Source organism: Magnolia sinica, chromosome 6 (assembly GCF_029962835.1).
Source record: "Magnolia sinica isolate HGM2019 chromosome 6, MsV1, whole genome shotgun sequence".
Classification (NCBI taxonomy): Eukaryota; Viridiplantae; Streptophyta; class Magnoliopsida; order Magnoliales; family Magnoliaceae; genus Magnolia; species Magnolia sinica.
In genome coordinates, this window is record NC_080578.1 from 6151891 (window position 1) to 6164111 (window position 12221).

General features: G+C 38.8%; 1 protein-coding gene across 3 annotated transcripts in view; it reads right to left on the reverse strand.

The window, feature by feature from the left end:
- The window catches only part of LOC131248068 (ATP-dependent DNA helicase SRS2-like protein At4g25120), a 43919-nt gene that overhangs the window by 16969 nt on the left and 14729 nt on the right, over positions 1 to 12221 (reverse strand). The window contains exons 17-19 of one of the 3 annotated variants that reach the window (XM_058248116.1): positions 6953 to 7030; positions 5851 to 5889; positions 5453 to 5491 (exon numbers count right to left, since the gene is read on the reverse strand). In XM_058248116.1, coding sequence (XP_058104099.1) covers positions 5453 to 5491; positions 5851 to 5889; positions 6953 to 7030 — 156 coding nt within the window. Of the gene's footprint in view, positions 1 to 5452; positions 5492 to 5740; positions 5951 to 6952; positions 7031 to 12221 lie in introns of all 3 variants that reach the window. The other 2 variants (XM_058248114.1, XM_058248117.1) reach the window with 2 other exon arrangements.

Below are 12221 nucleotides of genomic sequence, written 5' to 3' on the forward strand. Positions count from 1 at the left end.
TCGTGGTCCATATCTGCCAACCAATCTAAAAAAGCTTTAGGGTCCAAATGGCCATTAAACGTAGGGGCCTCTACTCTGACTCCCTTGAGGAGTTACGCATCTGGGTTATAATGATCATGATGCCCCTCGCAGGGTGAGTGCACGATTGCACACCCATGTCTATTTCTTTGGCCACCCCAATTCCCTTATCTATCCTCCCGACCACCTGCCTAAGATTGGGTATCTTCCCCAATGGCGGGGTTTGCCCAGGCGGAGATCTCTAGTTGGGTAACGTGCACATTAAGCTAATCCCAGCATTGGTCAATACGTTATTCCAAGCGCCTACCCAAAGACTCAAACTGTCGGGTTATATTGTCCATTGACTCTTGTAATTGGTCCATGTTTAGTGCAGGATGCAACCTAAAACCGCGACCAGTACGTGTGGGCATACAACTACCCACACGACTCAAAGGTCCTCTAATGCAACTCTATGCGTCTAAATGCTCCTATAGGACTATATGAGGGAAACTACGCAATGCTCCTAAAATTCCAGCAACATAACTATCCAAACAGTTTGTTAACAAAAAATTCAGCAATGAAAATTGGAGAATTTCTGACAAAAGAAAATTCAGCAGTCTATGTTGTGAATGATGGGTCCTAAACAGCCCTATATGATGAAAATTTAATGCAACATATATGCGAGTAGACTAAACCCTACACATGTAATGCAATCCATTATGAAAAACCAAAGCTTTGATACCAAATTTGATGCAGGACATGAAAATTAAATACGATGTGCAAGATTTCAGGCTTTAGATCATAATAATTTAGAAACAATCACAATAATTCCACATCCCACATAAAGTCAAGCAATCAACAAGGGGAATCTACGAGGGTCCAAGCCTACACATGTTAGGATTGAATCAATTAAAAATTATAGACCAAACAATGCTCAAAGGATAGTAGATTCATCCACACATGCAAAGGATTATTTCCCAATCCAAGGGATTCTCACGTTTCAATTCGGGAAAACCCAAGGTTTCAAAAGTGGAATAGAACTTAGGGATTTAAGATGATCTAGGGTTAGGGTTGTGGAAACAAAGCGAAAGAGGAGTGAAATAGAGACGAGAGGAAGCCTGTGATCAGCCCGCATGTGTGAACAGCAAACCGGCCTAACGTACATGCGTGGATGGCAGCCCGCACGTGTATGGGGCCCACGAATCTGGAATTGGCCAACTCTGGTCAGCCAGGGATAGGCCACCTTCCCTCCAAATTTCAGACAAAACGGATGATCGGTTTGAACATGGTGCTCCGCCGAAGTTTCAGCCCTCCTACAGGGCCATATTCTGGAAATCTGCTATAGGGAAAAGATTAGATGCAAACATGGGTGGATTTGATGAGGGGATGGCTGTAGGAGATGAGGAATATGAAGAGTAAGAGATGGGGGTGATTCGGAATGGGTGTGGCTTCGCACTACGATAGTTAGCCCTTAGAAGAATGGAGGGTTTCATACCCAATTAGGTTTTCACAACTCAAAGAATTAGAGAAGCAGGAAAACGGAGAATTTTATTAATCTTGTTCAATGAAAAAAATCCTACAAGGGGTTGCCTATTTATAAGAAAAAAATCCTACAAGGTGTTGCCTATACCCCAAAAGTCGGGCCATGTGCACATATTATTACTTAAAGACGAAGTAATCACAAATAACAACTAATCAATGCAATCTAAACCGTTCATGATGTTCCCAATAACAGTAATAAGCAAAACTCAAAGTCCTAGGTCACCTAGAGTAGTAGGCCACGATCATGAGATCCAATGATGGGATCCACATAATGATCAGGTCCACCCCAAGGAACCAAAACACGGTCCTCTAACTAGGAGGCCCTCCATGGATATCGTCATCAATCCAGATTGAAAGTGGAACCCTCCTTGCATACATGCGTAAGGGGGGCGTGCGTGTGCGCGAGATGTCCCCATCACTTGGTTAAGGCCAATAGTGATTTTTAGAAGAATTTTGTGGTGTTTGTCTTTGAGGGGTGAGTTAAGAATAAAACCTCAACATGCTTATGGTTTTAAAATTGTGTTATGTTGGTTATCGCTATGCTATTCTTGTGTAGGTTTAGTCATTGATAAAAGTCACCTATGACTTCTATCTATATAAACTATTGAGGAGCATAGGTTCTCAATTGATATCTCAAATAATAAGGATGAAGCACTTTGTGCACCTGGCAGCTCCAATCTGGTACCCCAGTCCCTTTTCTAATATGAATGTCTTGTGTTTCTTGTTTTTAGTTTGTTATCAAGAGTGATGGAAAAATTCATACATTTTGTTACCATCTCTCCCAGCTATTGTACTTTATATCATAGGAGCTGACAACAAGGGATGTTAAAGGCCCGCCAATCAGAATCATCTTTGAAATCTTCTAAGGGCATGTTTGGTGGAAAAATTAATAACTATTCAAATGATGATTTCTGTGAGAACTATTCGAAAATGGAATCCAATTTTGAGGTCTTGCTTGAATAGCAAACGGAAATCTCATACTCTTCTCACAATACTCCAAGTTTCTTGTGCCAGAACCCAAGTTATGGAAAATTGTAATGATTGTTTGGTGGAATCCACAATATCCACCATCCACCCTTTTATTTACTATCCAAACAATACAATTTGTCGCATAAGAGGAAAACCCTTTACCCTCTCCATTTTTTGGCATGGAATCCATGGTTTGCAAACATGGCCTAAGTCAAACTAGAAAAACAAAGGAAAAGGGTTTCCTTCAATCATGGTGAGAGACAAGGGTCTGAGAGAGAGGATGCCAAACAATGAACATCAGATAGGGAGGGAGTATTGTGGCATATGAGGGATCTTTCTTCTCAAGAGAGCATGTAGACAACAAATTCATTTTATTAACTAATTACCAGCCAAAAGGGAACCAAGCATGGAAGCTACATGTATCAAACCAATGTATGTCTTTAACAATGTAGCAACTCTGAATAATGCAAGTGAACTCCTTTTTTTTAAAAGAAGAAGAAGAAAAGAAGGATAACTTGAATATTATCAAAAACCAAAAACATAACAAACAAAACAACGCTAAGCACCAAGATGGCAGCCCCGCTACATCCCCAAAAAGGGAATCAAGCATGGAAGCTACACGTATCAAACCATGTACGTCTTCAACAATGAAGCAACTCTAGATAATGTAAGCGAACTTTTTTTTAAAAGATAACTTGAATATTATTAAAAACCAAAAACAGAACATACAAAAACAGTGCTAAGACGCCGAGATGGCAGCCCAGCTACATCCCCAAAAAGACAAAATCAAATCCCTTGAGCATATCAATGGTGGAGGCCCACTCAATAATGAACATTCTAGCCTTTTGGGAAACACCCTCTGCGGACTTACTTTCCCCTCTAAAACATCTAGCATTTCTTTTTTCCCATATGGACTACCAGACCGCGGGCAAAGAAATTCTCCATAACATCTTCCTTTCTTTTCGAAGGCTCACTCCGTGCCAAGCTTCCAAAAGATCTCCAACTGACAACGGACAAGACATCACATAAAATCGAGATAGATTGTCCGTCCAAATTAAACTAATAAAGCATCAATGCACGAAAATATGATCAACCGATTCCTCATCCCCCATACAGCATAAACAAATATTCGAAAGAATCATCGCTCTTCTTCGAAGGTTATCCATAGTCAAAACCTTCTTTCTACCTACCAACCACCCGATCGCAGCTATCTTGGGGGAAACTTGATAATGCCAAACATACTTTGCGTGCGCCTCTTTCCTAGACATGGCTTCTTTAGTGAGGAAGGTGTAGAAGGATCAAACCAAGAAAACTTGCAGCACTTTTGGTCAACAGTACACTTTAACTCTGTATTAGATTTCAAGGGCCTTTTCTAAGCAAATTCACTGAATCTGCTCTAAGAAAAGAACTGAAGAGACATTGGTGATGCATGGAGGTATTGGACAAAAGGACAACAGAAACCCGTCAAAACAGTTAGCATGGAGGCTCTAATGATCCTAAAAATGTGTCAAATTCAAAAAAAAATATAATAATAAATCAAGTCTCTAGAGAAAAAATAAAGATTGCAATTTGAGTTTGCTTTGCAAAATGTGAAGGAAATGGACTCTGACTGCTAATCGAGGCCTCTGAAACCCTTTGTGGATAACATACCCACTACAAAAGCAAATGTTGAAGCATTGTTAGTTTGAGGATGATTAAAGACCTGACTGTGCCACCAGATGATGGGACTGCATCGGGAGTAGTTGTTGAGAAGAAACTGAATACTTAAAAATTGGTTTTGCAAATTAATGGGCAATCTATATTGAGTCAAAGGATTTGGATGAGATGAGCATTATGAACAGGGAAAAGTATCATATGCTTGTCAGATATTTCCAGTTTCAATAGAGAAGAGTAAGTGATACTATAGTTAATTGAATAGCATGTCATGAAGACTATCAATAAAAGAATGTGTAGTTTATTCAGGCCTTGAGGGCACGCTGGATATATTTTCAGTGAAATTTATCAGATAAGGCAGCACCACTCTAAGATGTCATTTGGGAGCATGTATTTGATATGCATTGGCAATTAACATGGAATCCATGCGAATTGGAATCACCGGTTGTGTTTGGCAACCTGTCATCAGAATCCACTAGAATCTATGTAAATTGTGAATGTGTTTGGCAGCCTATATTTGAAATGCATTGGCAGAGAGAGAGTGAAAAAGAGGATTGTGACTTGCGAATCGGTAGTAATTGGAATCCATGTGAAATGGAATCGCATGGTTTTGCTGTGATTTCAAAAGGGGGGCTTTTGGTGTATACAAATTCACATCAATACACTCTCCCAAATGCACCAATTACCATTGATTACACGCTCCCAAATGACCCCTAAAGGGATTCATGAAGGGATCAAGAATAGACAAATTAACACCAACAGTAAAGGCAAGAAATCAACTAAATGAGGCTGACCTTTTTGAAGAAAAAAAAAAATCAAATTTACAGAATGTGCATCAAAAAACCAGAAGATAATTGGACAACTATATATGTTAATCATATATATAGCATAATGCAGAAAGGTGAGTCAAAGAAAACAGCTACAAAAACCTATGACAATTTATTAAAGAAAAACATAAGCAGCAACTTCTTGTCATTCCTACCCTACTAAGCATTTCTCTTCCAATTTTTGTAACCAAACTATTAATAAGATAGCAGTTGTATATAATGAAATGGTATCACCAAAAGTGAAACTTCAAAAGTAACCTCTGACCTAAACCCTATTTCACCCATACAGGCAATTAATAGCTCTTTTTTTCCAATACAATAAAATAGATTTTATGTTTTTTTAGGAAAACTGAAAATTCTCTGTAGAAAACAATTTCTTCCATCTAATGCAAGCTGCAGATGAGGTGAACACAATTAATTACTAAACATATACAAATGCACGTGTGATAGTTTCAGTGCCATACCTTCACAATGAACACTGCATCCCATTCTAGACCTTTTGACTGCAACAAAAAATGGAAGAAGAAAAAAGTATCTTTAACAAAATTTTCCCATCCATGTCGGGAACAAGGTGTCCAAAAACAGTTATGCAACAGCCATTACAAGTGACCACCTTTACATGTTATGGGGCCAATACGGGTTTTGTTTTTTTTTCAAAGGCCGTAACGGCCATTACAGCCACACTCTCTGTTATTGAATACATTGGTCAAAACTGAGTAGAATGAGCATATGGTGCTTTCCAACATAAACACCTGATGGATTGTAGTCAGTGTAACAGAATTCTCATTGTCGCGCCTCCTAGTCCGAAAATTTTCAACCTCTCTTGAAGATATATAGTCAATAAAAGCCTTAAGTACATTACCACAGCCTTTCTCTTTTGTTGTACATTCTCTTCCCACTTCTGCATTACCGAAATGTGTAGACAAGAAATCAGACACATCATCCAATAGGTATTGAAGGACCTGCATGGTAAATCCGGCACAGCATTTTAAATAGCAAATAGTGTGTAGCGTAGTGTTCACCCCCTCTGAAGTGTGAGGTGTAAGCTACATAGGGTGTAGCATAAGCTACATGCTACTTCTAGATTTTTAATCAACGTTGTCCTTGGTTGCACCAATTCATGATATTCTGCACCAAATTGGACTGATTAATAATGAAATTTAACAAAATTTCATCATATTTGGTGTAACCAAAACGCAACCTAAAAGTAATAGGAAATGGCAATGATTAAATATAAAGATAAAGAAAGAGCAATGAAACTGATATAATATTGTTACTTATATTATTTTACTAAGAGCATTGAAAAGATTAGAACTAATTTTTATTGTACATAGAAAAATGTAACCAATCATTGAAAACATTAATTGATTTTAAGGTTGTATTGAAAAATAACTTGTAATGTGAACTACGTAGCATGTAGTGTAGGCTACAAGCAACCTATTTTCATGAGCTACGTAGCGTTAAGGCAATGCTATGCTACGTAGCATAAGCTACACGCTACATAGTGTAGGTGTAGGTGTAGCTATTTAAAACACTGAACTGACATCATTCTATTGCATTATCTAAGTAGAGGTTATATGAAGTGACCATGAATTAAGCTAAGACAATTTATTCCAAGTCAAAATAATAGAAAATGTTTGGGAGCATGATTAATATATTTCCATAACTAGAAGAATTGTAGAAAACACAGAATATATCTAAGAAAATGCTGGGATAAACACTCACAATGCTGGGATAAACACAATTGTAGAAAATGTTTGGGAGCATGATTAATATATTTCCATAACTAGAAGAATTGTAGAAAACACAGAATATATCTAAGAAAATGCTGGGATAAACATTCACAATAGGACAGAGACAGTGTCCATGTATCTTTCCATACAAAATTAATCATCATATAAGGAAAAAAAAAATTTGATAGATACAAAAACTGCACTGTTTAATGGTACCAGGCATATGCTTACCGATCTCAGGTCATTCTCTTCATTTAACAGTTTTCCACCTTCTACATCAACAACTGCACGTTGTTCAAGAAGGTATTTCTACAAAACAAAAGGTTACATATGTAACATATGCAGGTGGAAATGTAGGAAGTGAAAGTACACAGCCGTTTGAACTCAAAAAAGTATTATCATTGGGTGAACAAAAACCTTCTTCACTTTATAACTAAGACAGCATAGTTAATAATGTACGAAAAACACAATAGAATACATTACGATCAGTTCAAGACAGTCTTTCCAATCAGGCACAAGACCAAATTTTGAAAAGAGTGTTATAGAAAAGACAGAACTCAATAACAACAACATTAAGGTGCATACTCTCTAACAAGAAAAAGCGAAGCAGCTATGAGTCTATGACATTCAGTATTAAAGTGAATGACAATAAGATGGGTAGTGGGTAATACAAAACGAAATCGCAAATACAACTTAATCAGATAGAAAGAAAAAAAGCAAATCATGAGACAGACAGTGTTCGAGTTGTCGTTATCGCTACAAGCTTCGCTAGTCGGAGATAAAGATATAATATCGTTATCGCCGCCGATAATATCGCTGATAACTGGAAATGTAGGGGAAAATGGGGAAACATGGAGAAAACGGTGGAATTTTTCAGTGAAACTTCAGGACATACCTAAATACACATATTTACATATTCAGGAATGAAAAAATTGCAAAAAGAATGCATTTAATAATAAGTTTTCATTTAATGGGGGCTAGGCGGAGGCTCCGAGTGCCAATGAGGGGCCACCGTGATGTATGAACTTTATCCACACCGTCCATCCCTTTTTTCATATCATTTTATAATATTAACTCAAAAATAGAGAAGAATGAACTCTTAAATGGGCCACACAGTGGTGATTAAATATATATCGTTGAAAATTTTCTTAGGGACCACACAAGTTTTAGATCAAGATGATATTTGTTTTTTCATTTCATCCATGTGTATATGACCGTATCAAGGGGTTGGATGGAAAATAAACGACACAATGGGCCCTAGGAAGGTTTCAACGTGGACGTCCTTAGCATCGCTGCTTCATATGGTGTGGTCCACTTGAGCCTTAAATATTCCTTATGTTTGGTACATTACTCTAAAATGATATGAAAAAAGTGATGGACGGTGTTGACAAGATTCATACATCACGGTGGCCGCTCAGTGGCACTCGGAGCCTTTGCCTGTCTCGAGCTTCGAACAGGCGGGGTAGTACCTAATCCACGCCCCTGCTGAAGCGAGACTTCCTACTGATGTGACGTTACCGGGTTATGTGGGCCTCACTATGGTGTATGTTTTGTATCCACACCGTCCAACGATTTGGAGATATCATTTTATGGCATGAGGTAAATAATGAGTCAAATCCAAAGCTCTAGTGGACCCCACCACAGAAAACAGTGGGGAGAGTGACGCACCGTTAAAAACTTATAAATAGAGCCACAGTGGGGAGAGTGACACACGGGATGCTACGTGGGGTCCACCATGATGTTTTTAAAAAATTCACCCCGTCCATCCATTATTTTAGATTATTTTAGGACATTAGAAAAGAAATCGTTTGAATCCAAAACTTAGGGCAGCGGCACGAGAGGAAATAGTGGAGATTCAGTGACCACCGTTTAAACATTTGTCTGGCCACAAAAGTTTAGTACAAGGCTACTAATTTTGTGTTTTCACTTTATACCAGTGGAAATGAACTTATAAACAGTTTGGATGGCATATAAACATCAAGATGGTGCCCAGAGAGGTTTCAACGGCGGAAAAATCTTTATCGAGTTTTCATTCTCGTATGGCCACCTTGAGTTTTGGATCCACCTGATTTTTGGTCTCATCCCCTAAAATGATCTGAAAAAATGGATGAACGAGGTGGATTTTTCATCAACATCATGATGGGGCCCACGTAGCATCCCAGTGAAGGAACTTCCCGCCAGAGGCTTGCACAAGAAATCCCCATCCAAAAACGAAGTGGGTACTCCCCTAACGTTATCCAGGCATGAAACGTCGGTCTATGTGGACGCCTACATGATGTATGTGTCTCATCCATGCCGTCTAATCAATTTTTCCAGATAAATTTTTGTATGAACTCAAAACTGAGTTAGATCAAAATCTCAAGTGGGCCACACAATGTTGATTGAACTCTCACCATTAAAAACTTTTGGGGGCTACAAAAGTTTTAGATCAAGCTGATATTTGTTTTTTGACTTCATCTAGGTCTATATGAGCTAATCTACAGGTTGGATGTCAAATAAACATTACAGTGGGCCATAGCCCATAGGAGGTTTTTAATGGTAGACGTTCAATCATTATTATTTTCCCATGGTGTGGTCCACCTGAGATTTTGATGTCTCATTTATGGGGAAAATGATTAAAATGATGTGTAAGCATGAATGGATGGTGTGGATAAAACAAATAGATCATGGTGGGGCCCACATAGCACTGACCACTAGCCCCTAGTTAGTGGCAGCGTAATTAGCCAAACCACGCCCTTGTATATCAGAAGTGGATTGCGTAGTGAGTAACTCACTACGGTTAGTGTACTCAGTAAACTCTGTGAGGTCCACCATGATCTATGTATTTTATCCACTCCGTGCATCCATTTTCCCAGATAATTTTATGGCTTAAGCCCAAAAATGAAGCATATGCAATGTTCAAATGGACCACACCACATGAAACAGTTGGACTGAACATCTACCATTGAAAATTTCTTGAGGGCCACAGAAGTTTTGGATCAAGCTTATATTTGTGTTTTCCGTTCATCCATATCTTTATGATCTTATGAACAGGTTGGATTACAAATAAACATCACTGTGGGGCCTAGCAAGGTTTCAACGGTGGAAATCATTATCCCCACTGTTTCTTGTGGTATGATCCACCTGATCTTTGGATATGATTCAAATTTAGGCCGAACCCCTTAAATTAGATGGAAAAAGGGATGGACGGCGTGGATAGACACACACATTCAAGGTGGGCCCAAATCGGTACACTCAGTACTATAAAAGCGTACCGAGTAACTCGCACGCAATCGGATTTCTTCCGTATCTTCGAAGTTTCGAAGTTATAAAAAAATAAAAATAAAAAATAAAAAACCCAACCCTAAAATTCCGTTGAAGAGCCAATCTCGCCGAAGAAAGAGGGTTTTTGAGGGAGGGTTGTTGCCGAAGAAAGAGGGGTTTTCTTACTTGCAAATCGGAATGAAATCTTCGAAGATCAGCTGCAATGCTCGAAGATCAGTGCTGTTGATGGAGGTGTTCTTCCGAGCTCCGAGTTTCGATCAACCAAGTATGATATCTTCCCGGTTCCGATATTTTTTTCGGATTTTTTACCTATTTATTGAAAATACAGGTTGTTGGCTACAATTTTCCCGTAATTGGTAGCGTGGTTGGTGGACATAGTCGATATTGTCAGCGGTAATCCAAAATGATCGACGATAATGCAAAATTATAGGCCATAATCCAAAATTATCGGCGATATTTCGCCGATAATCCGAAGAGAAACGGAAAAATGGAGTTCTGGTGTTGCTAGACTGGCGATACCGATATTATCGGCGATAATATCAACATTTCGTCGACAATGGAAACACTGGTCACAGAGACTCCCAAACGCAAACAAACTGGCTCCAAATGCGAGCCAAGCCACACCTAAAACAGAGACAAACAGATGCAAGGCAATTAGCTACTTGCTCTAAAAGCTCGAACTGTTAGAGCATGGCGAATTAATCCCCTTATCTCATAGCCCAGGCCCCACATCGCATGGTTAGGACCTCGGCCGAACCCCCCTCATGGGCCCCAAATCACATGGGTACCGCCTCATACGAGCCACCCGAATCACACGAGTGAGACCCGCCTCACACGGGTCGCCCACTCCGAGTGTGTCCCTGCATCCCACAGGAGACCCCACTCGAGCCCGATGTGAAAATGCCCTTGCATTACTAAGTACATACACTTAATGCAAGAACAGATATGGCCAGGCTCCCAAGACTCACATTAAAATAAAAAAATAAAAACTCTTTAAGGCGTAAAACTAAAATAGGATTCTAGAAAGAATCAAGAAAGATTGTTTATTAATCTAGAAAATAGCAAAAACAATGAGTATAGTTAATAGTTCCATCACCATGAGCTGAGAACGAAACTACTACCAGGATTAATAACTTCTTTTTGCAGAAAATCTAGCCCAAAAGCAACCACAACAAGCCATTGGCACCCAGCTGAGACGATAACACAAATAAAGACTACCAGTTCACTTTCAGAGGCTATTAAAGCATCATTGAAGATGAACCGTGTGGAAATACAAGCCTTATGTTTGCAAGAGCCTCTTAAAGAGCCAAAAGAAACCACTTAAATGGCATTCATGAAGAATGCTAGACTTTTGTTATGCAATCTGACGATTCATAAAACCATCTACGATTCCTGAGAATGAAGGAGTCCATGGATGGACCCCCATACATGTGTGCTAGTATTTGGCTAATTACTATAGCATCTGTAATACGTCAATTGCATGGATTATTATTTATAGTAGTGAAACGGCTATGTAGTTCCAAAACCTATAGTAGCTGTATAGAATATATGGAATCATGCGATATGACATCAAACATGCACTCCATGGTTATGTACATGTATAATGTGGCTCAAGATTCAGCATAATTCAGGTTAGTCATTATCCCATATAGTAGACTGTTCAAGTGTCATGCCAACGTGCATATTGTGTGACCAAGAGGTAGAATGGGCCCATAGATGTGTCAAGGTATGAGCAATGTCCATATATTTTGTAGGTACTACCTAAAGCACGATGCCAACATGACAACACACTGTTATAGTTTCATATATCAATTTCTATTCATATCATTCACTAAAAAAGAAAGTGATCAAATATAAGACCTCGACGTGGCACCCAAATTCCAGATGTGTAACATAACCATGTGTGAGAAGTCCATTACAATTTAAGGATGAAGTAAATACTTCACCAAAATGCTCACTATCCTAGAACCTAAACTAGTGAACCTCCAATTCTCGAGGAGAGGAATGCAGAAACAAGCCCAAGTTTCCATTTCATATCCGAAATGAAATGCTGAAGTTTTTTAAACATAGCACTATTCTTTTAAGCAACATCGCATGAAGCCTTCAGGACACATCTCATTATAAAACAATGTGCCAAACTGATACATAGACGTCCACTTCTCATACATGCATTCGAGTTAAAAACTACCAGTGATATTGCTAGAATGAGACATTACTTTATTTGCATTGGTGTGAG